General features: G+C 34.6%; 3 protein-coding genes across 16 annotated transcripts; 2 read left to right on the top strand and 1 right to left on the bottom strand.

The window, feature by feature from the left end:
• Positions 1 to 171: 171 nt before the first annotated feature.
• Positions 172 to 8,705, top strand: LOC6523701. 13 transcript variants are annotated; one of them, XR_005561911.2, is made up of 13 exons: positions 175 to 1,954; positions 2,013 to 2,207; positions 2,263 to 5,824; positions 5,884 to 6,122; positions 6,182 to 6,311; positions 6,369 to 6,598; positions 6,780 to 6,892; positions 6,950 to 7,004; positions 7,156 to 7,307; positions 7,363 to 7,446; positions 8,236 to 8,296; positions 8,360 to 8,437; positions 8,495 to 8,705. XR_005561911.2 is itself a non-coding variant. In XM_039376966.2 (11 exons), the coding sequence occupies exons 1-11, from the start codon at positions 1,760 to 1,762 to the stop codon at positions 8,528 to 8,530; spliced, it is 4,359 nt and encodes a 1,452-aa protein (XP_039232900.1). In that variant the 5' UTR covers positions 175 to 1,759; the 3' UTR covers positions 8,531 to 8,705. The 13 variants fall into 13 exon arrangements, 7 of the variants coding, with proteins under 7 accessions (XP_039232900.1, XP_015046744.2, XP_039232897.1 ...); XR_005561910.2 differs by having other exon boundaries at positions 172 to 1,954; positions 6,369 to 6,892; XR_005561908.2 differs by having other exon boundaries at positions 173 to 1,954; positions 6,369 to 6,892; positions 6,950 to 7,097.
• A 2,424-nt stretch (positions 8,706 to 11,129) lies between these two features.
• On the top strand, positions 11,130 to 13,050 carry LOC6523700. Its single transcript, XM_002099541.4, has 3 exons — positions 11,130 to 11,418; positions 12,600 to 12,720; positions 12,791 to 13,050. Exons 1-3 carry the CDS (start codon positions 11,271 to 11,273, stop codon positions 12,975 to 12,977), a joined length of 456 nt encoding a protein of 151 aa, XP_002099577.1. The 5' UTR covers positions 11,130 to 11,270; the 3' UTR covers positions 12,978 to 13,050.
• Positions 13,051 to 16,652: 3,602 nt separating this feature from the next.
• Positions 16,653 to 19,085, bottom strand: LOC6523699 (forkhead transcription factor HCM1). 2 transcript variants are annotated; one of them, XM_039377013.1, is made up of 5 exons: positions 18,948 to 19,085; positions 17,834 to 18,222; positions 17,589 to 17,772; positions 17,053 to 17,529; positions 16,653 to 16,994 (listed from the first exon to the last, which is right to left on the bottom strand). In XM_039377013.1, exons 2-5 carry the CDS (start codon positions 18,211 to 18,213, stop codon positions 16,704 to 16,706), a joined length of 1,332 nt encoding a protein of 443 aa, XP_039232947.1. In that variant the 5' UTR covers positions 18,214 to 18,222; positions 18,948 to 19,085; the 3' UTR covers positions 16,653 to 16,703. The 2 variants fall into 2 exon arrangements, with proteins under 2 accessions (XP_039232947.1, XP_002099576.1); XM_002099540.4 differs by lacking the exon at positions 18,948 to 19,085 and adding an exon at positions 18,339 to 18,482.
• Between the last annotated feature and the right edge of the window lie 5,346 nt (positions 19,086 to 24,431).

Below are 24,431 nucleotides of genomic sequence, written 5' to 3'. Positions count from 1 at the left end.
ACTCAGCTAGTGGAAGTGCAAAAAAAATTGTATCCATAGAAATTTAGAAGACTAATAAAAAAAAATATCAAAACGTTTTTCAAAAGTGTGGGCGTGGCAGCTTTGGACGGTTTGTGGGCGTAAGATCCTCATCAAGAATATATGTATATACTTAATATGATCGGAAACGCTTCCTTCTGCCTGTTACATACTTTTCATTTTTATGCCCCTTTCTTTTACTCTACAAGTAACGGGCATAAAAATGGACAGGGCTAACTATAGGCAGAAAGTAAAATTCTTTTATCACTCTTTTTTACAAATAGGAATGGTATTTTACCGTTTCGAGTCTTTTTTTATGTTTTATGAAATTTATATTAAAAGTATTTATTATTTCGTAGAAACAAACGTAGGCAAAAGGTAAGAGAAGTCCATGCTAACGGCCATAAGACTAAAATTTGTATGGTGATGCTGGAAAAGCGTAATGATGAAATTGTTTTGTTATTTTTAAATCATTTTAATTAATTAAATAAATTAATTAAGTGTTGGGGCACCGTCAATGGGTTGCAATCGCGTTGAGTCTTGTGACCAGTTAAGGTTCTGCTTGCATGCCTCCATCTTTCTCACATTTTCCCGCGGTATCTTGAAACGTCTCAGTGCATAGCCTTTTTTGCCTTTTTATTAACCCTTAGAACTGTTGAATGCTTATTATTTTTATTAAAAATATTTGACAATTAAATCTACACTTTAGATGAGGTCAAGACGTTTGTGCTTTTCCCTAAGAACTAAAACCATGTTTAGTAAGCCAATCACAATGCCGATCAAAAATATGTAGTAGTAAGCCGTGAATAATGATTTGGTAACCACAGTTGCCATTTTCAGGAAAAATTCAAAGCTTCGCACTTAATAGTAGATAAGAAAATAACACCAAAGCGTAAAATCTTTAAGCTTTCTTCAGGGTGCATTGATTAACTGAATAGTATGCTCGCCAGAATACTCTAAATAAGTGGAAGGTCCTTCAAGTACAGATAAGGTCTTACGATTTGATATTCTCTAGTATTAGAGATCCATCTGTTGGATACCAAAATTTTGTGATATTGATGTGGCGGCAGTAATACCAGTGACGATTCGCAACGAGGCTGCGATCAGTGAAAAATACTTTTTAGTACCAGGTTGTGCGGTTAAACGGTACTACATTTGTTGAAAACTAAGTACCAGGTAGTAGGTAGCGACCTATGTATGCTTTATATGTACAATGGGAAAGTTCTTTAAAACACGCCCACAAGTGTTACGTCCTCGAAACTTATCATTGTATTGTTTTTGTATTACTAAGTATCGTATATACTAAATAAATATTTGGCGCCCGATCGTATAAAAAAATGATATACAAACATCTACTATGTACAAAACGCATAATGAAGATTTCCGGCTAACATTATTATTTATTTTTTCTAAACTGTGTAACATCTCATTAGCTATATCTGTACAGCAAATAAATATGGTTAATATGTTTAGAAGTGTATATGTTCTTCACATTTCTCTCTTCTCATATTGCCTTAAACAAGACCGCAATTAGACAAGTGTCCACACAAATATAATATTAAAATATTCTTTTGAAATTGATATAGAGCGCAATCAAGTAGAAGGCTATAGTTTCAAAGCACATAACGACACCGAGAAATATAATAAAAGCTTTGAGTTAGATAACGAAAGTAATTTGTTATATGGCTCTGTCTCGGAAAAAGTATTAGACGAGGCCAGGTACAATCTTGCCACTCATGTTATGTCAAATGGAGTGGAACTAATAATTGCCGACGAAAAGGGGAAACATATTGAAAATCTAGCGATGGCCACCCAAAATGCAAACAGCAATTATCGTCAACATATTTTAAAAACCTTACGATCCGAGAAGCCTTTGACATTGGCCCCAAGTACGTTACAAAATCAGATGATTTTAACATTGCCTTTAATTAAACAGGTAAGAGTTTTCTACACGATATCGAAAATTTAACAAGTCTTGTTTACTAATTCCATAGAAAACACTTATTGTTCCCAAAAACGTATTTGTAAGAAAAATTTGTCTAACTACTTACAAATATCACACAACTAATGTGGAAAATGGAAGTTTTCATTTGGTTACCAAAAACATGGTTATTACCAACAGTTTTACTGAAGAGCAAAATGACCTTCATGCAAGTAACTCGATGATAGCAGACGTAATTTTCTCAAGGGTAAGACAATAAGCTTATATTATATTTTCCGTCAAATAATGTATATGAAACTCAGACTCCAGATATAGGAGTTGGTATGTTTCCAACAAATTATCACTATTTTAACACAATTGATCGAGGACAGTTGACTCCAATGATAGTCACATCAAAAGATACTGTCACAAACACAATTACGAAAACAAAGCAGTCCTTGGCTCTTCCACATTCAACCATAGATATTTCACCTAGCACAAACACATACTTTAGTTACATATTATTAACTACAACCGTATATGATGATTTTGGAACTCCAACATATATCTCAAGTAAAAAAAATCTCACTCAAGTAGTTAGTACAGAGCCCCTTCCAGTTACCACTTCCGCTTACATGAATACAGAAGTAACTAAAATTGTTTCGAGCGTGAAACAATCAAATAATTCATCTACTTTTGCAATGAGTTATAACGAATCTGACTATCTTAGGATATATTCAACAAAAGCCTTGTTAGAAACACTAACTTTTTGCTCAAGTATGTATAATTCTAATTTTACCATTTTAAAGGAATCATGTAAAAGGGATCTAAGAGTTCCCAACCATCAATTAATGCGTCACACTCACTTTATAAAACATATAATAACGGATACCGTTAATAGTTCGCTATTAGGCTTAAATATTTTGCTTTCCTTAAAATCTAGACTTTTGATTAAAAAGAGAAAACATCAACGCCAAAGTATTGTTACAATGGTCACATTGCTGCCAGGTGAAATTATTCGAGTAACGGGTGTCTATATCTTCCAAACAACACCCAATTTAAGCAATTTGGCCACGTCGAAGAAACAGAATATATATATTAGCTCAGCAATGAGTTTACACAGCGCTACGTTAATAAGTAGTGAGCGAAAACCAACTTTAAGTACTAAGAAAAGTGACTTTTATGAGAATTTTAGCAACGTCTTGAAAAAACCAAGCCTCTTTAACAATACAGATTTAATATTATTGGAGTCTGAAAATAGCGAAGTATATATACAAACTAAAAATAAATTAATGCAATCGCGGCTTAGTTCTGTAACATCCCAGACCAATACTATTGAGAAAATTGGCTTGGAAAGTTTTCGTCCTGTGCTAAATGTTGTGGCACACTTATTAAAAAAACAGTTAATCAATTTACAGAAAGAACAGACGTACAACCAAACGTATAAAAAAGGATGGCCAAAATCTAATAGTGTTCAAAGCCAAACTATATCAGCAGTTATTAAAAAACCAGTATATATACCATTGGCCCAAAACGAGTATGAAGAAATAAAATTCAAAAGCGATACTCCAGACAAACTAAATATTAATTCATTACATATATATCCACCGAGGATGGACTTAGTAACGAAAACAAATAAAATAGCACCTCGCCAAGAGCATGTAGAATCGTCAAGGATATATGAAAACGAATTAATGAATAAGGGAATTCCCATAAGGCCTGGAGAAGTCATAACGGCCAGCGCCAATGTTATTTTTGGAAGGCCAAATATAAATGTCGGAGTATTCCACACATTGTTTATCAGAAATACAACCGCAGTAAACAATCGTCCCTCTATATCGCTAAAATCATTGTACTTAAATAATCCAATTAATTCCAATATTTTGGATAATTATAATAATTCATACAATAAAAGAACTTATATAGAGTATGCTAGTATATTAAAACCGCCTTCAATACTAATAAATCCTCAAAAACAAGTAAAGAGTACAACACTTAATTCCCAATTTGTCCAGAAACCAATAATTGACCTCAATACTGCATTTTACAACCATCATATCCTAGACATATTTCGGATACCACAAATAATGGTTACAAGTCTGCCAGTTTCTAAAAGTTATTTTGCCATGTCAAATACTCCTGAATATTTCTTTAGTCAAGACGGTCATCAAAACCCCATAAAATCGTCGTTATCCAATGTTACGCCCCTAATCATAGCTACACCGTCAACTGCTCAACAAATAAAATTACAAAATAATGTAATTAGCCATACTATTAAAATGCATGCCCGTCCACTGACTTTCAAAAAGGAATCTGATAGCATTCCGGGAGCGACAACCGTAAAATTATATACCGATACTTTTTTTATGCCACATATAAAAATACCACTAAGCGACGAAAAAATTAATGTTCATATAACATCCAATAGCAAAAGGTTATTTTCTCTTGATTACAATAAGTTAGACCCCGATAAATATAACAAAGTTAAATTTCAAGGAATTTCCATTGAAAATATGAAGAAACCAAATAAAATAACCACATATGCCCCCGTTTTTCAAAATAATTTTCCTTCCCAACCAACTGCTGGACTGGATAACATGCATAATGGTAAACAAACAAGATATAGCAATGGAGCTCCTAATCAAAAAGTGAAACCTTTTTCAAAGCCAGATCAAACAGCAGAGTACTCAAACGAATCATCCCGTGTTTTGAAGTTTAAAATCACTAAGAAAAATAATATTTTCGGCAACGCTGCATCGAACAAAAGGTTCTCAGTGATAACCACAAATTCGGTGTCTCCTACCAAAAAGTATTGCTCTGAAATTTTGTGTGAGCTATTTCTTGCAATAAATGCAAATTCACATATTAAACACTTTACAAGACATGCATCTGATTCTGAAAACATTACAATTGTTCTGAGAACAACAAACTTCAGCGATAACTGCTCATCTGTGTCTAGTAAATATATTCATTTTTCAAGCTCATTACCTATTTTGAAGGTCCCTTATTTAAAATCAACAGTATCTATAAAGACAAGTTCTCGCGTGTTAACGTCGATAAATGATATCAATCTGCAAACTTCAAACTTGGAACTTCCAAATAGTTTTCTATACAATTTAGGTTCATTGAACACAATACAAGAGCCGCATTTTGAACCTGGTCAAGATTTGCGTAGTGCGACCTTGGGTATCATATGCAATATTAAAGACTGCAAAAATAGTTGGATACAAAAACTAAAGAACGATGATAAAATGCTTGAACCATCTGAAATGATGCAGGATGATTCTGTTTCACAAAAAAGTTCGATCACAGAAAGAACAACGAACTCCTTTAATACGTTGCAACTCACCAAAACTGAAAGTATTGATGCTGAAAAATATATACCTCTTGGGCATTTTGTTGTGAATACTTCAAAAACATATTTAATGAAACCTATACACATTAGTGTTCAGAAAGTACTTATATCTCAAGGCAGTCCCGATGTTAGTATTCTGAATGGATCAGACTATAACGGGGAGCCATATAACGTAAAGTATGATCTCAGATACTCTGGGACTGCAGATAATTTTGAAATGGAAAATGGCCCAGAGAGGGGGCACACCGATTTTATAAACAAATCGAGCTCGGTAATCTCTAACTCAAGCCCAGATCAGATAAGTTATGCCCCCAGCGACTTAAGAAGTATGCCCTTTAGAGCAGATCTAATAGATTCTCTGTCACAGAGAATCGATTTAATAAAACAAAAATCTGATACTGCTTGCCATTCAACATGCAGATTAAATAAAAATGAAATATGCGTAACCTATGGAAATAGTACCGAAACTTTAGGTATTTGTGAGTGTCGACCGGGTTTTGGACGTATGTTTCCGGATCACCCTTGCAAACGTAAGTATTATGACTGTCTGTTTTTAATATGAATATGAATTATTTGTAATCTATTTCAGCTACTTATACGTATGAAATGAGAATTCAAGCCAACTGGGCGGAAAGTCACTTATTAAAATTCAGCAATAAAAGAAAAAGTAATTTTTCAATCGAATATCGAAATATTAGTAAAATATTGTTGGAAGCCGCCGATCGCATGGTAATGCAATCTGATTATAGAGATATATTTCACGGTGTGCAACTACTAACAGCTTTGACTCAAACCAAGAAAACGTTATTGATCACCTACCTCCTTCAGGTTAGCGTTAAATAAAAACTTATTTAACTTTATATTTATAACATGTTCAATAAATATAGTTATCAGAGAATAGCAATGAGGATCAACTTACAACTGTATTTAAAAAATATTTACGGCAAAGCAACTTTAGTATTGGAGGCACGGAACTGTACACCTCAAGAAAAGGGCTCCAATTCCTTACATTCAAGGGTAACTATTTCGCCTTGACAATTACTTCTTAAAAAATAATGTATTTTAAAATTGTAGACTTTGATGAATGTCGCAACAAAAATTTTTATGACTGTTCCCCAAATGCGCAATGTTTTAACTTAATTGGAAGTTACACTTGCAGTTGCAAGGAGGGTTACATAGATATCTTAGAAAACAGCTTACACCCCGGTCGCTATTGCCTAGATAATATAATCGGTTGCGATAAATGTAACTATAACGGCAAATGCGTCAATGATCCGGTTAAAAAGAGCCATCAAGGATTAGCGGTATGTAAGTGCAATGCTTGGTATACCGGAACGAAGTGCCAAATTAACTTGAAAATAATAATACTATTTATTGTTACAAGTGGCACAATATTGTCTTCTTTGGTTATGTTCCTCTTTTTGCTAATAATCACCAAGCGCAAAAAACAAGTCGATAGGAAAACAAGCCAATTATGCATTTCAGCTTCCTCACTAAATCCAAGTATAACAACCTCAATCAAAATTGGTCGACCATCAGTCCGTGAAAAGGAAAATATCGGTGAAATATGTAAAAACATGATATTAATGTCTAATAAGGTAAGTTTAAGAGTCTTATAGAGTTCAAATAATAATAATTCTGGATTTACCTTACAGAAATATAATGGAGTGAAGAATCATTTCATGAATACAGAAACGCATACAAAAACAAGTATGATTCAAACTTACACGAACACGATAGCTTCTAGAAAAGTACACGGCTTAAATATCACACGTGCATTTACACAGCATGACTTTCTACATGGTAGTACCGACCGAAGCCCACAACAAAAAGACCAAAATAACCGTTCTCTTACTCTAAGGATTCCACGAGCAAAATTTAGCTTTCCCGATATTTCTCAAAATTCTTGTTTAAGTCATCATGGTAAAAGATCAAGTATGGATAGTACAAGGCAAGGAGTTGTGCATAAGGATGACGATCGTATGACTGCCTATCGATCCTTAGCCCCAAACTGTAAGCAACATTTAGAATATTTAACGTTATCAGATAATCTTATCTACAGAGGTAGCACTTTAGCCAAAGCTGCACTAGTATCTGCTGGATATGAGTTATATGCCCTGAATACAGATAAAATAGGATTTGGAACTTCAACGTAAGTTGCTTATTTATCTTATTGTTCAACACATAAAATAATGAAATGTGAATTGAAATTGACTACTATAATATTTTGAGTCTAGTTAGTTGTCAGCAATTGGCTTACTTCAAGCAACAGAATCTTAGTTTGTGAAAGTTTGCACGCAGAAGCTCAGAGGATTTTAATGTAAATTATATGTTGATTTCCTTAGTATTTCCCATTCGGTTTATATTACGACCATAGAAAAATTTGGTATTGATCAATGTCTCCAAAATGAGTGTTAAAATGTATAAGCCTATAATCATAAATATCTCCATCCTTTTTTTAAAATATATCCTTGCAGAGGGTGTACTGATTTCAATACATTAAAGTATATCTCGTCGAAATAAGTATTGACAGTTTTTTAATCGTTTTTTTTTTTACAGAAACTAGTCTTTTAGTCGTTAAGCTATCTACATGAAACTTTTGTTTTGTGTATACTGCAGATATTGTATAAGCTAAAGACTTTCAAAAATTTTTTCTTATTCTATATATATATATGAATGTGTTGTATACACTTTTACGTGAAAAGTGACATTTTTTTGCAATCGTATACAAACGCAATTTTTGGGTCATGAAACCTTTGAAATTATGTAAAATACCTCTATTAAGAATCTTTCGTTTAACGACAATTAAAAACCAGCTGGGTTACACCCAAAAATAGCTAAGTTTTATACTGGTTCTTTACCAAAATAGATAATTTAGATTAGAATAATACTTATTTATTAAAAATATTACGATAAAATTCCTTTTTTATATATATTTTAGATTAGATGAAAATATTTCTTTTAATGAGGCTTATTCCAACAGCCCAAGCGCATTCAATGAGGTAATGTATTTAATGTATATAGGGCGAAACTATTTTGAATGATGATGTCAACCTCTCAAAAAGGTCTCCAACACAATGACTGAAAGAGATTTGGGTTCTACATTCTTGCTACCACATACACATCTTTATAAGTCCGACAAGGTATGCTTTTATTACTGATATTATTTGAGAAATCTCAATTAATTAAACTTATTTCAGATACCGTATGGTTTTTCTAGATCGAGTTCTTCATAACTTTTAAAATGGTAATGATTTCAATATTTTATGGGTATAACAGGTTCGAAAAAAAGCAAACAATAATGTCCCTGAGAAGAAAGGACAAATTGGACAGGCCAAGATATTGGTACTCTAATCTAATCTGATGTGTCTATCAAGTGAAGCTGATCAATATAAAAGGAGGCCAAAATAATTATGTATTTTTTTCACATAATGTATTATTATTGGCGTGTACCAATAAAATATATATAAACAAAAATAATCAGAGCGAAAGGGGACCTTATAGTCGACTACGTCGATATCTGTTGTCTTTTTTTATTTCCTATGGGCATTAACAAGTACAATCGTATCCACTGATTATTTCATCTATTGTAACACCGATCTTCTTTTGTCGTTAACATGACTGCTAAGCACATTACTTTACAAAAGTCAAATAAAACATGTTATTAAAGAAAATTCTTGTGAAAAATCTTATAGTCTTGTTCATATCCTTGCTAAAGCAAGAAACTAGCTATCGGCCGTTGTTGAAAAAATTGCTAGTAATTTATGTAAATGCAATAATTTGGTTTTTTGATTAAGTGATGTACAATACGCATTGTACAAGGTTCAGCCTTTATGCTCTTATTGATAAGAAATGTAAAATAGACAGAGACAGTTTTCAGATACATTTTCTTTTTAAGCAAGAAATAGCAGGACATCTAAAATATATTTTACTAGCCAATAAGGATAAAAGGGCTTTTGATATTTTGCTTATATGTTCGATGTTAGCAATGAAGAAGATATCTGCGACCAGATTATGATATCTTCTTGAACACTAACAACAGCCAAGTTAATATAGCCAATGCCGTCGGTTCGTCCGTCCACTCCTGTGCTAGTTTTAAAACAAGAGAGAACGCTATAGTCGTGTTCCCCGACTATCTGATACCCGTTACTCAGCTAGTGGAAGTGCGAAAAAGAGTCTTCAACACTGACGGTGTTGGCGGTTTGTGGGCGTTAGAGTGGGCGTGCCCAAATAGATAGATGGCAAATAGATAGAAATTTACAAGATTAATAAAAAAATGAAAAAATATCAAAACATTTTTCAAAAGTGTGGCAGCTTTGGGCGGTTTGTGGGTGTGGCAAAAAGTTTTTGGCAAATCGATAGAAATTTACAAGACCAATACAAAAATGAAAAAATATCAATACATTTTTCAAAAGTGTGGGCGTGGCCGTTTTGGGCGATTTGTGGGCGTTAAAGTGGGCGTGGCAACATGAATCGACATACTTGCGCTGCGTCTATGTCTCTGGAGTCTGTGTGCTTCTCAATTTCCTAGCTTTAGTAGTTCCTGAGATCTCAGCGTCCATACGGACGGACAGACAGACGGACGGACAGACGGACATGGCCATATCGACTGGGCTATTGATCCTGATCAAGAATATATACCTTTATATGGTCGGAAACGCTTTCTTCTGCCTGTTACATACTTTTCAACGAATCTAGTATACCCTTTTACTCTACGAGTAACGGCTAGAAAAAGAAGTGTGGACGAGGTAGTGTTGGACGGTTTGTGAGCTTGGCAACGCCTACAGCGTAGGCGTCATTAGAATCTGCATGCTTAATCTCAATGTTCCGGTTTACATAGTTTCCGAGATCACAGCTTTCATTCGGACAGACAGACGGACGGACATGGCCAGCTCGACTCGGCTTGTGCTAAAAATATAAATACTTTGTGTACAAAGAGAGATAAATATCTTGCTATTGCTCAGCAGTAGATCCGTTTTGAACGTTTTAATACGAATATAATTTAAAAAGGGTTAAGTGTTCAAATATTTGTTGGCTTGAAATCTTATCTGGCTACTTGTAGATAAACCAAAAGGTTTAAAACTCAGATACAAAAAAGTTTACGAGTTTTAAAGACAATTTTGAATTACTACACAACTTTAATAGAAATTTTTTCTGTTCTGAGAAAACAGTTAGGGCTACAAGGGCTAAAACAACATTGCATTTTAATTTTAATTTTTCTAACTTCTTTCGATAATCCTGTATAGCCCTTTCAAATTCCCATTTCTTCAAATTGGCCAACTCTTGATATATAGCTAGAGGTTTTATAACTTCACCTTTCGAAATATATGCTTATCAAGATACTCAATTATGCAAACTACTCATAGTAAACCTCGCAGAAAACTTCTTATGTCAAACAAAAGCACATCTCGGCGATGTAAGAAAAGAGTGAAGATCGCACCCTCTAATTTTAAATGTTTTGATATAAACAATTGTGATGAAAAATGTTTATACATATATCAATACTTGCATATATACATACAAAGTATCTATATTGTAAAGGAATCTATACATTTAAGCACGTACATGTTGTCTACTTATTAAGATAACTTCATTTTGTCGGAGATTCCTTATATTACCATAAATATGTATGTACGCTACATGCTCGTGTTGATTTGGATTTACGACAATGCTGGTGAAAACCGGGCCAAAGCACAAAGCTTAGCACTGTTTTATTTTTTTTAATGTAACAACTTTCAAAGTGGTATTCAATCCAGCACAAAAGCTTTATCTTAGGTAGCCACTACATATATGTATGAGATACCCATAAGTATAGGTGCGACTGGCCAGTTGGTTTATTTTATTGTGAACTTTCGCTTCATGTAGACTGGCTAATTCCAGTTGTGTTCGTTTTTTGTAATTCTTACTTGGGCCGATATTATTTTACTCGTGTATTATTACAAATTACATAAATTAAACATCTTTGAAATCTTTAAAATGAGTTTTCATTTTGCTGTATGTGCCCTCATTTTGACAGCCTTGACAGTCTCTCTGTGTGCTGAACAAAAAATTACACAGGATGACGCTACGAAAGCAGGTGAAATACGAATTTTCAAACGCCTTATTCCTGCCGATGTTCTAAGAGGTATGTATGCCAATCATCGTATTTGTAAATAATTAATTAAAAGGTATAAGAACAATATAAGCATTACTGTATCGAAAGAATGTTGAATCTGATAAGTTTTGTTCATATTTAGCAAATATGAATAAATCTTACTTGCCAAACCGAATACAACGCTCACACGCTTAAAGTACTTGTCAGTGTGTTCAGATCGGAGCATTAGAAAGCTATTAAAAGTACATTTAAAGTTAATTGAAAAAATACTTGTAAGTAATGCCACATCGTGCGCACGCTTATATGAATTAACTTCAATAGTCAATACTTAGACCAGAGTAATTAGCAATTGCCCTCTTATAAAGTATATATTCTTGATTAGTATCAACAGCCGGGTCAAAAGCCAATAAACTTAGGTCCCACAGAAACCACCAGCGGGATCATGAATAAGAAATTACAGAATTTAACTGTTGAGCAGTTTGTGAGCGTTAAAAAGAGCGTGACTAAAATGTTTTTTGTATTCTGAAAATAATTGTCAAGAGTAACAAGAAAACGAAAAAATATCAAAAAAATATAAAACATTTTCAAAAGTTTGGGCGTGACTTATTTTGGGGGAATTGTAAGCTTTAGAGTGGGCGTGACAAAACGTTATTTTCAGCAACTCAATAAAAATTTACAATGAAATCAAAAAAGAGAAAATTTCAGAGCATTTTTCAAAAGTGTGGGCTTTGGCTGGTTTGTGGGCGTGGTAACATTTGGAAACTTGCGCTGCATCAATTTCTTTTGAAACTGTATGCTTAATCTTAACATTTTAGCTTAAATAGTTTCTAAGATCTCGACGTTTATACGGACGGACAGACAGACGGACACGGCCAGATCGGCTGGGCTATTAATCCTGACTTATATGGTAGATTTAGAAGCTTATTCGGTAACCATAAGTTTTTGTTTAATATATAATTACTGCAAGCGTATATAAGCTTTGGATTTAAATAGTAAATAGCTTCCTTGTTTGATTTTTTATTTGACACATATTTTTATTGTAAATGTGCCAAAATTGTTTTAGCCACGCCCTACCGAAAGCCCATTACTTTAAAATTTGTCTGCGAAAGTAAATATGTACAAAAGTGCTTCAATGGGATAAATATAAAAAGCCGCTTTGCGGGTTAAATTTTCCCTCGCACTTCCTTAAAATAAATCTTATAATTTTTTAGATTTTCCGGCAATGTGCTTTGCTTCTACTCGATGTGCCACTGTTGAGCCCGGAAAGTCGTGGGACCTGACTCCATTCTGCGGTCGATCTACTTGTGTTCAAAATGAGGAAAATAATACCAAGTAATTTAAAGAAGAGTTTTATTTATTGTATATATTATATATTTTAATGAACCAATGTATTTATATGTAGGCTTTTGGAACTCGTAGAAGATTGCGGCCCATTGCCACTGGCAAATGACAAATGTAAACTGGACACAGAAAAGACTAATAAAACCGCATCATTTCCTTATTGCTGCCCCATCTTTTCATGTGACCCCGGTGTTAAATTGGAATACCCCGAGATCGGAAGGGATAATGACAAAAAGAGTGTTGAGTGATTAAAAACGAATTCCGTTGACATATGAAAATATGTGTCAATACAATAAAGGCATCTGTTTCTTTATTCAGAAAGAAAAGGCTATTTTGTTCTATAAATGTTAAATATATATACTGCGAAAATGTAATCTAAACTGAAGCATAAAACAATTCATATATTTAGTGACGAAGAGCACCAAAATATATATCTATAATACATGGACATGAAAATTTAAAATTATAAGCATATTTACTAAAAAAGGTACCATATTCCATACCATATTCAAATAAGGAAATAGCATCAGAAACCCCATTAGTTAGTTTACGTGCAAGAGATTTTTTTGGCATGTCGATTACCATTTTATATTATTTTCTAGGTCATATAATATAGTTTCCGAGAACTCCAAGTTAAACAAGAAAGAACGCTATTGAGTTCCCCGACTATCTGATACCCGTTACCCAGCTAGTGCAAGTGCAAAGGAGACTCTTCAACACTAACAGTTTTTGGCGGTTTGTGGGCGTGGCAACATGGAAGCGTTCCGACCATATAAAGTATATTTGCTTATCTTATTTTATCTTGATTAGGATCAATAGCTGAGTCGATCTGGCCATGTCCGTCTATCCGGAAACTATATTATATGGCCTAGAAAAAAATTTTTTTTTTGCATTCACTGGAGTTTCTTTTCCATGGGGAGCTTGATCAGCGTGTACATCTACGCAACAAAAAAGCGAGTGAGTGTGTGTGTGGGAATCAGTGCTTCTCGAATGTATTCAGTGTGATTACCGTCCACAAAAAATCTTTGACAGGGCCAGTCAAAATCGGGCTGCTTCTACGATGCCTGCAGGCGCTCTTGAAATCATTTAAACTGCAGCGGTATTCGTTTTCGGCACGTTGGTCGCCTTTTTTGTTATTTTTGAACGCCAGTGACAGGCAGGGAAGCATTTCCCCTCAAATAAAGCATATATATTCTTGATCACGATCAATAGCCGGGTCGATCCGGAGCTGTCCGTCCGTTCTTTTGGAAAAACACACGCACTCTAACACCCGCAAGCCGCAAAAGCTGCCACGCCCACAATTTTGAAAAATGTTTTGATATTTTTTTTATTTTTTTATTCGTCTTGTAAATTTCTATCGATTAGCCAAAAAACTTTTTGCCACGCCCACCCTAACGCCCACAAATTGCACAAAACTGTTAGTGTTGAAGTTTCTGCTTCGCACTACCACTAGGTAAGTAAAGGGTATCAGATAATCGGTTTTGGACCATTTGCACTCTTATTATGTTATGAGTCGGAAGCAATAGGTCATTGAAAGGACCACTAAGGATTTCTTGTAAATTTATCTTTTTGCCACGCCTACTCTAACACTCACAAACAGCTAAAAATTGAAATTTCTCCTTTGCATTTCCACTAGCTGAGTAGCGGGTATTTGATAATCGGGGAACTCAGCATTCTCTCTTGTTTTATTTTTTTCTAATGTAAGCCCAGTTTCAGAGGGATTTTCTTGTTGCACAATTGCCATTTTGCAGCAAAAAATGGTAGTGGCCATTTAAATGATGAGCCTTAAAACAAACTATTTTGATTGGCAAGTTTGAATGCACTGCTTTCTCATTAGACTCTTTCATCAGATGTATTTTTGTATATCATATAAAGGCATTTTTTATAAAAGATGATCTAATAGAAAACTGTTTATTTGTATTCGATGCAAAATTTGACATGCATTTTGTTACCAGATATGGCGCTGACATATGTATGTTTTGGGACTTATTTTAATTTTCTAAAGCCTAATTTCTACATATAATTTTGTAATGATCCTTGGGACTTATAAAAATTAGACAATACTTTTTTTTAATGTTAGGATTAAGTGCAAATTTTTGTATTCTAAAAAACAGCAGCACACCCTTAAAAAGGTGTCAAATACAACTCACACTTTGAGAAAATTGAATGAATTAGTGTGTGAGTATAATGTACTAATATAATTATCGTAAAGGCTTATTCACGCAACATGCCAATAAACTGCAGGGGTCGCCAGAAACAAAGCAAAAACAAGAGAGAACGCTATAGTCGAGTTCCCCGACTATCTGATACCCGTTACTCAGCTAGTGTAAGTGCGAAGGACAGTTTTTTGGCGGTTTGTGGGCGTTAGAGTGGGCGTGGCAAAAAGTTTGTTGGCAAATAGATAGAAATTTACAAGACTAATACAAAAATGAAAAAATATCAAAACATTTTTCAAAAGTGTGGGCGTGGCAGCTTTGGGCGGTTTGTGGGCGTTAGAGTGGGCGTGGCAAAAAGTTTTTTTGCAAATCGTTAGAAATTTTCAAGACCAATACAAAAATGAAAAAATATTAAAACATTTTTCAAAAGTGTGGGCGTGGCAGTTTTGGGCGGTTTGTGGGCGTTAGAGTGGGCGTGGCAAAAAGTTTTTTTGCAAATCGATAGAAATTTACAAGACCAATACAAAAATGAAAAAATATTAAAACATTTTTCAAAAGTGTGGGCGTCGCAGTTTTGGGCGGTTTGTGGGCGTTAGAGTGGGCGTGGCAGCATGATTCGACAAACTTGCGCTGCGTCTATGTCCCTGGAGTCTGTATACTTAATCTCAACTTTCTAGCTTTTGTAGTTCCTGAGATCTCGACGTTCATACGGACAGACAGACGGACAGACGGACGGACGGACAGACGGACAGACGGACGGACAGACGGACATGGCCAAATCGACTCGGCTATTGATCCTGATCAAGAATATATATACTTTATATGGTCGGAAACGCTTCCTTCTGCCTGTTACATACTTTTCAACTAATCTAGTATACCCTTTTACTCTACGAGTAACGGGTATAAAAAACAAGAGAGAACGCTATAGTCGAGTTACCCGACTATCTGATACCCGTTACTCAGCTAGTGGAAGCATGAAGGAGAGTCTTCAAAACTGACAGTTTTTGGCGGTTTGTGGGCGTTGGAGTGGGCGTGGCAAAAAGTCGATAGAAATTTACAAGACCAATACAAAAATGAAAAAATATCAAATTATTTTTCAAAAGTGTGGGCGTGTCAGCTTTGGGCGGTTTGTGGTTGTTAGAGTGGGCTTGGCAAAAAGTTTTTTGGCAATACAAAAATGAAAAAATATAAAATTATTTTTCAAAAGTGTGGGCGTGGCAGTTTTAGGCGGTTTGTCGGCGTTAGAGTGGGCGTGGCAACATGCTTGACAAACTTGCGCTACTTCCTTCTGCCTGTTTTATACTTTTCAACGAATCTATTATACCCTTTTACTCTACGAGTAACGGGTATAATAACACTTAAGACTCCTAAGACTCTGAAGACGCTTACTATTCCTTTCGGTAGCCATATTTTGGGTATAGATAGGTATTCGTATTATTAAGAACATATTACGATTTTTAAGAATCCCCTTTTATTGTATTTCAATATTTAAGGGTATTCAACCTACCCTCATTTTAAGTTAATACAAATGTTGAATTAAGCTTTAAGCTATCTAACTTTAAATAAAATATTTTTAAAATATCGAGCAATATTTGTAGAAATAAGAAAATGTTTTTTGTTTTAAGGATCAATTTTAATGTTCTAAGGACCAATTTTACAATTAAATGAACAATTTGAATGTTTTTTAGGCGTTCCTGCTAATTTTGGAATGCGCCAAAGAAATCAAATCGTCTGTCGTACAAGCCCTTTCACTAAAAGATTGTTTAATAACTTTATAAACAAATATATTTTGGATTTTGTATTGCATTAGGTTTAGTTTTAATAGTGCGTAACATAAACATCAAGAAGGTTATCTAAAATATCGTCGTTTCTACCGTACTCAGCGCTATCATGCAGGTATTGGAACTGCTCGTCAATGCTGTCAACTATTTGCGGAAAGTGTGTGTAATCATAATTAATTGTTATGTTGCATGGATAGCTAGCAGAGGATACATCAGTTGATACATTTTGGTCTTCTACGATAGTTGAATTTGAAGCAAGCACAGGTGTCGTTTCAGAAAATAAATTTATATTATTGAATGTGCAGAAATTCTCTTCTCCAGAAATGGCCTGCAAAGTATATTTTTTAAAAGAACACTTATCTTAATATGAATGTTATTAGTCTTACCGTGTTGGTAGTATCTATCTTGTGCGAAAAAAAACAGTTTAAGGTTTGAGAATCTGTTACAAATTGGTCACCGCATGATATAATGTCAAGCTCAGACTTTTTTAAAATGTCCTCTTTATTTATTGTTCGTAACCGTCTTTGTTCATATTGCACATCATTTTCACGAGCGAGTTTTGCTTCTTTTTTTTTTAAGATATTTGCTTCAGTTTTTTCTGGAAGGCTATTTGTCTTTAATTTTTTAACAAGTCTTGACTGATTTTGCTGAGCAGATTTAGGTTCTTGTATTTGAGTTAAATGTTCAGAATGGTACCTAGCAGTTTGATTTTGCATTGGATGACTAATTTTTCTATTTCGAATTCGTTTCCGGTCACACTTTTTTGGGTCCACTCCCAACTCCCAGTAACCTCCTTTTCCCTTTTCTTCCCTTTTTCGGTTACGAAAGCAATGGTGCAATGATAAGTTATGCCTAATGGAATTCTGTTTAAAATTTGTAAAATTATTGGATTATTCTATTCAACACAATTAATAGTACTCACATTCCATTTCTTTCGAACTCTAAAAAATGCAAACTTGGCCTCTATCCAAGAACATAATTGTTGTAATGTTATACGCCCATTCTGTAACATAGCCATTCCAATTATATGTGAATAATTAAACGGCGGTTTCTCGGTCACGTCGGTTTCATATTTGCTAGCTAACTTTTCGTATTCTTTCAAGTCCCTTAAAAATAAAAATAAATTCATATGTATGTATTCTAGGGTATAAATTCAATTATACAAACCTTTTGACTTTATTGATGAAAATTTCAAGGCGTTCTGATGGAGTTGGTCTCTTTATTATAGATTTTTGGGCTTTACCCTCTAAAATTATATGCGATATTTTCTCTGTGTTCTCATTCCTAGAATAAAACATTTTAATTTGTGTTTCTTGGACACTTGGCTTGTAAGTTGGTTCTGCGTATCTTTTCGTATATAAAATTTCGGATGGGTTGGAATCAATGGTTTTTGGCCAAGTTAAATTTTGATTTCTCAAAAGCCAGTTAAGGTTGGTTAGCTCGCGCTCCTCGTCGGAGTCCTCTGCTTCTTGAGAGTAAGGATTCTCTTCGTTACATGATTGTAATGTAATATTCCTTTTTCCCGACGAAGTAAGGTGATATGTCATATCCTTTTTCTAAAATGGTTCAAAAATTTGTTTTTTTATTTTTAGAATATATAAGTCAAGAGCCCCTAATAGCGAATTATCCGCCTTCGGATTGTGATTTCAAACTCGTGTTTAAGTTATATTACTAGTGCTGCGAATTCTCTTCTCTTTCTTATACATATCGGACCAGATTTAATAGGTTTGGCTAACTAGCCGAATTACAATCCTTTTTTAAACATTATCTTTAACAAAATGCCTAATAAGTTTATTCTTCTTTTTGAATATTTCGTTTTTAATTGAAATAAAAATGCCAGCTATCTAGGGCTGAACTCATGAATATTCCTCCGAGTATTCCAAAGAGAAAGTGTGATCTATATAAAAATCAATAAAAGTAACTCAATTTGTGGTATGTAAATCAATTGATTTCTAAAGAAACACGCATGTAAATCTGAATTTTCTTGTAAATAAAATAAAAAAATATGCTACTGCTTTTTAACATTTTTTGGGGAAATCGTATTTTGATGTGTTTTTTAATCCAAAATATCCAAAATAGACTACACAATACATATTAACGCGCTTCAATACTAATATGAAACGGGTATATAAATACATTCCTTTTTCATTATATAATTGATTTTTTGCTGTCGTTAACATTTTCTAAGTTAAATATGTATTGCAGCATATAGCATATCTCTTTTTTGATGTTAAATTAGTTTGTATTATTATGTTTTTTTCGCTTAAATTTAATTAATTACTTCTTTTTTATTCAACTGTAACTTTTTTTATTAATATATTATGTTTAGTCCTTTTATATAAACTGTATCGGACGAACTGCTTGAAATGTACTGCAAGACTACTCTCTACCGTTGCACCTGTATCTGTAGTCTATGAGCAACCCTCATTTTTTTCAACATAAATAATTGTTTGAGGTTAGGAAATTGCTCTCGGGCTTATGGTGTCGAAGTGGTTGTCGCTCGGGTGGTCAAGGACTCAAGTAGTCGGACTCGTTTAGTTTGGTTTGGTTTTAAATTTAGTCGGGTTTGATCCACATGCGGGACACAAATTCTCTGGCATCTAAAAAAATTCTCAGCAGCAACCCTATTTAGATATACATCTTATTTTCTTTTAAGGTGGACATGGAGTCGTACGTTTGCACTTTATCCACCACTTTTCGTCAAAATCCTCAACTACCTGTTCTTTTACACCCTTATACCCTATATACCCTATATACCCTTAATTTGACCGCAGGTTTTTGTAGAAAAAGAACTAAGTTCGACTGCTTATATTATTACTATTTTTCGACCAAGGTAGTATGAATAAAACCGAATAATGAGCTGATACTTTACTGTTTAAAAAACCATGGCAAACATTAACGTATATAACTAGAATTTTAAGTTTTAAGTTGGGATTCTTTATTTTAAATCATGCTACGTAATCCTTACGACACTAACGATTGTTGAATAACAAAAAATACAAATAACACCTTAATTCTGCTTTAATTGGTAAGAAGCGATTATCTGTACGAGTACCGGGTAAACAATTTAAATGGTGCAAAAATAATATATAGAATTTATGGTCCAACACTCACAATTTTATTAGGAATCACATTTTTCTTTAAGGGAAACTAAAAGTAGTTTCTATTAATTTCGCAGTACAAAATTATCCTAGTCTAAAAATAACGTTAAATTAACGCTCGACTAAATAAATACACTTTCTTTTGAAAAAAGATTTCATTCATTTAGAGTCGAAATCATAGTCATAGTCACATAAAATAGGACTATATCAATTTGTGATATAACTTATAGCACACTTGTTGAATTTTGCTGATAGCAACAAAGATATTATATTCCATTAAATTACTCAGATGGGCAGACGGCCATTGATTGGCTTGATTAACCAACTCAGAACATAATATCGTTCGGAGGAAAATAGAGTCATCTATTCCTCAGGTGCTACATATATTCATCATGTGTTATTTTGCTCTTATCTATCGAGCGAGAGGTTAACATAGAGCTTAAATCGCCAAATATTTAAGGTAACATAGTTCCTTTCAAATTTTACATATGTATATATACATATGTAAACATTGTAAACAATGAAATTTTTCGAAAATAATATACCGTTGCCTATGCAACCCAATTTTGTACTTACAAATTAATGTTTACTAATTATAAGCCTTGTTTTTCTATAAAAAACACAAGACCCGTGAGCTCGATCCTAACAGTCGTAAATAGCCTTCAGTTTTGTTGACGTGTGTAGGTGGCAAATTCAATACTTTTCGCTTTATAAGCTATTATCAATTATTGTAAACTTTATACATTAGAATTAATTTTAACTATAATCAGGCAACAGGATTCACTTATTATTGGTTAAATTAATAATGTAAAAACTAATAAAACGTCATGATTTGTTAAAACCATTTTGAAGAAAAGACTTTTAACGGAACACCTTGACAAAGTTGGATCGCATTGCGAGTCCCGCCCTCCTAGAGTAAAAGGGAATACTAGACGGTGAAAAGTATGTATGAAGTAGAAGGAAGTGTTTCCGACCGTATAAAGTATATATATGTATTCTTTATCAGGACTAATAGCGGAGTCGTCCGTCTGTCCGTCAGTATGAACGTCGAGGTCTTTTGAATTATAAAAGCTAGAAAGATCAATCAAGCATACAGATTCCACAGACATAAACGCAGCGCAAGTTTGTTGACCCATGTTGCCACGCTCAGAAACCGATATTTTTTGTTCTTCTATTTTTATTTACAATCTGTCTTAAACAAGTATGACAGTATGTAAATTTTATAATTAAGCTTAAATTAACAGAGGCAGTAGTTATCCATTAAGCCCTACTACATACTCTATGCATAACATGTTTTATTTCATACTTAATACCTGTCAGGACGATTTAGCACGTGAAAACTTTTAAGTCTTTTGACGTTGTTATTATTATTTGCCTAACTTAATATGACTTAATATTTTTGTTTGGTAGCGTTGTAGAATCTCAATATTTGAGTTGCTGGCAGTACCCCAAAACTGTATGCCATAAGTCCACACGGGCTTCAGTATAGCTTTGTTTAAACGGACTTTATTTTCCAGATTTTCGGCCAAGCAACCAGGTCATCTTCAAACTTTTTAAATTTATTTGCTGGGGCGTTGCTTTTATGTGGTTTTTCCACGTTAGTCTGCGATCGGGGTGCAAGCCAAGGTACTTTATGCAATTACTTTGTGGAATTGCTGATCCATTAAATGACACTTCTGGGCAGTCACCTCTTCTTAATGCAAAAGTTATTTGCGCAGATTTCAGGGCGTTGACTTTAATTTTCCAAAGAAGGAACCAGCTTTCCATAAGGCGTAGCTCTGCTTGCAGGAGTTGTGAGGCTTCCTCTTTAGATGAGCTGGCAGCTAATATAGCTGTATTATCCGCGTATGTTGCCACAGTGCAGGTATTTGTTACCGGCATATCGGCGGTGTTCAGGGTGTATAAGGCAGGTCCTAAAACGTTTTCTTGTGGGACTTCAGCTTTTATAAAATGAATGGACGAGTATTCATTTTTTTGTTGCACGTAAAAGTGTCTATGGGTTAAGTATGACTTTAATAATAAACAAGAGAGAACGCTATAGTCGACTTCCCCGACTATCTGATACCCGTTACTCAGCTAGTGTAAGTGCGAAGGACAGTTTTTGGCGGTTTGTGGGCGTTAGAGTGGGCGTGGCCAAAAGTTTTTTGGCAAATAGATAGAAATTTACAAGACTAATACAAAAATGAAAAAATATCAAAACATTATTCAAAAGTGTGGGCGTGGCAGCTTTGGGCGGTTTGTGGCCGTTAGAGTGGGCGTGGCAAAAATTTTTTTTGCAAATCGATAGAAATTTACAAGACCAATGCAAAAATGAAAAAATATTAAAACATTTTTCAAAAATGTGGGCGTGGCAGTTTTGGGCGGTTTGTGGGCGTTAGAGTGGGCGTGGCAACCTGAATCGACAAACTTGCGCTGCGTCTATATCCCTGGAGTCTGTATACTTAATCTCAACTTTCTAGCTTTTGTAGTTCCTGAGATCTCGACGTTCATACGGACGGACAGACGGACAGACGGACGGACAGACGGACAGACGGACGGACAGACGGACATGGCCAGATCGACTCGGCTACTGATCCTGATCAAGAATATATATACTTTATATGGTCGGAAACGCTTCCTTCTGCCTGTTACATACTTTTCAACGAATCTAGTATACCCTTTTACTCTACGAGTAACGGGTATAAAAATGTTTTGATATTTTTTCATTTTTATATTATTCCTGTAAATTTCTATCGATTTGCCAAAAAACTTTTTGGCACGCCCACAAACCGCCAAAAACTATCAGTGTTGAAGACTCTCCTTCGCAATGCACTAGCTGAGAAACGGGTATCAGATAGTCGGGGAACTCGACTATAGCGTTTCCTCTTGTTTGCTCTCAAATGCTGATAAAATTCCATTTATAATCCTGTGACATTGCTCAGGGGTTCTGTGGCCTCTTCTGAATTCAAACTGGTGTTCGGGTATGTTAGCGAATTCGTCCAAGATTGGCAACATTTTCTTTAAAAGTATTTTTTCAAATACTTTAGAAAATATTGTTAACAAACTAATGGGACGGTACGATGTCACTTCATGTTCTGCCTTGTTTGGTTTAAGGATCATTATAATTTCTGCACATTTCCATTGGCTTGGGAAGTGGTCAACTCTTAAGATCGCATTAAATATAAGCGATACAGAGTGCAGGTGTTGAGCAAATGCTTTGGCTTGTTCATCATCAGATCTACACCATTCGCCATTACAGTTTCGGACTACTGTGTTTCTTTTTTGCAGGGCGCTTAAGATATTTAGTTGCTCTCCATAAATTATGTTCGTGGTTACAAGAATGTGGATCTAGATTTCTAAGATATTCAGCTGGAGATTCATTTCTTAAAGTTGACAGTAGTTTTTTGAGATCCGATGCAGCCTTGTTATACGATCTTTTGTCGGCAGGGTAAAGAGTTCCTTGCCGTCTTTTACGCAAATTTCTCTTGTGTTATATTGTTGTCGGATTTCAGCTGAGAGATAGAGCTGATTTGATTGTGAGTTTCTGGCTGGAAGCTTCGTACAAATATAGCTTGCTTTATAGATCTTGTTTGTGAGAAGCTCCACAGCATGGTCTACTCCTCTCCTGATTTTAGCGATATATCCAGGCTGAGAGCTGTTTTCAGATAGCTTTTAAACGCATTGATATCAGTATTTGCAGAAATTACTTTGTATGGTTTTGTCAATATATGTGCTACTGTACTGCATGTCACTATTATTGGAGAATGGTCTGAGGGATTCCAAAGTATGCTACGAAGTCTACTAAGTCTGGTAACATTCTACTGTCAGTAGGCCAGTATGTAGGCTTGCCGGTTGAAAGTGTTGTTATGCTGTTGTTTCCTATGCATTTGTACAGTTCACTTCCCTTCGGATTTGCAAATTTGCCCCACCAGGGGTGCTTAGCATTGAAGTCGCCTCCTACTATAAACTGTGGTCCAAGTTTTTGAAAATTTCTTAAAATCTGCTTTTTTAAGAACAAATCTTGGGGGAAGATAAATTGCTGTTACAGATACGTCCGCATGCATACATTTGATCTTGACCGTGGCAGCCTGCATAGCATTTTAATATAGCTGCGCCACCATGAGCTGGTGAAGTGTGTTTCGGAAACTAACATATTCGTTTATTCGTTTTATTCGTTTTTATAAAGATGGATATTTTACTTACATGGTTGGAAAGCCCATTGGCATTCCATATTCCTAGGTTGGAATTTACTTGCATAATTTTCGAGAGGTTTTCGATTGGTTGCTGATTCTTTTGACAAGAGTTCCTAATAAATTATACACCCTTTGTAGCTGTCGGCGTGTTCTTCTTAGAAGTTCTTCCAGCAGTTTTGCTGGTTCTTCTGTATTTTTCGGGTAGATGTTGCTTGGGTGTCGAGAAGAGCATTTTACACCGCGGTACGTTTTGACACAATATGATTTTGTATGTCCCAAATTCTGGCAGCGATAGCATTAAAAGATTTCATTGGGTTTGCGGGGTGGCTCTTTATTGACAATAGCTTTACCTATGTGTTTTACATTATATATGTCTCGGTTTTTGTTGTTAGGCTCAAAATCTACATGTTCAGTGGCGTTTTGGTCGTTGTGCTTTTAATATTACTTATGTTTCTAGCAACATAACCTTTTGACTTTACATCACTTTGAATT

Source organism: Drosophila yakuba, chromosome 4 (genome assembly GCF_016746365.2).
Source record: "Drosophila yakuba strain Tai18E2 chromosome 4, Prin_Dyak_Tai18E2_2.1, whole genome shotgun sequence".
Classification (NCBI taxonomy): Eukaryota; Metazoa; Arthropoda; class Insecta; order Diptera; family Drosophilidae; genus Drosophila; species Drosophila yakuba.
The sequence above is the reverse complement of the archived record's forward strand: the minus strand, read 5'-3'. Positions and strand labels throughout refer to the sequence as shown.

Bases quoted from the DNA above. Each gene is read 5' to 3' on its own strand.
- LOC6523701 (XM_015191258.3), top strand. From the start codon at position 1,760: ATGTCAAATGGAGTGGAACTAATAATTGCCGACGAAAAGGGGAAACAT. The intron at 6,123-6,181 runs GTTAGCGTTAAA...CAATAAATATAG, and splicing joins TGATCACCTACCTCCTTCAG to TTATCAGAGAATAGCAATGA. The intron at 6,312-6,368 runs GTAACTATTTCG...TTAAAATTGTAG, and splicing joins CCAATTCCTTACATTCAAGG to ACTTTGATGAATGTCGCAAC.
- LOC6523700 (XM_002099541.4), top strand. From the start codon at position 11,271: ATGAGTTTTCATTTTGCTGTATGTGCCCTCATTTTGACAGCCTTGACA. The intron at 11,419-12,599 runs GTATGTATGCCA...ATAATTTTTTAG, and splicing joins TCCTGCCGATGTTCTAAGAG to ATTTTCCGGCAATGTGCTTT. The intron at 12,721-12,790 runs GTAATTTAAAGA...ATTTATATGTAG, and splicing joins AATGAGGAAAATAATACCAA to GCTTTTGGAACTCGTAGAAG.
- LOC6523699 (XM_039377013.1), bottom strand. From the start codon at position 18,213: ATGACATATCACCTTACTTCGTCGGGAAAAAGGAATATTACATTACAA. The intron at 17,773-17,833 runs GTTTGTATAATT...TTTATTTTTAAG, and splicing joins TTCATCAATAAAGTCAAAAG to GGACTTGAAAGAATACGAAA. The intron at 17,530-17,588 runs GTGAGTACTATT...AATTTTAAACAG, and splicing joins GAGTTCGAAAGAAATGGAAT to AATTCCATTAGGCATAACTT.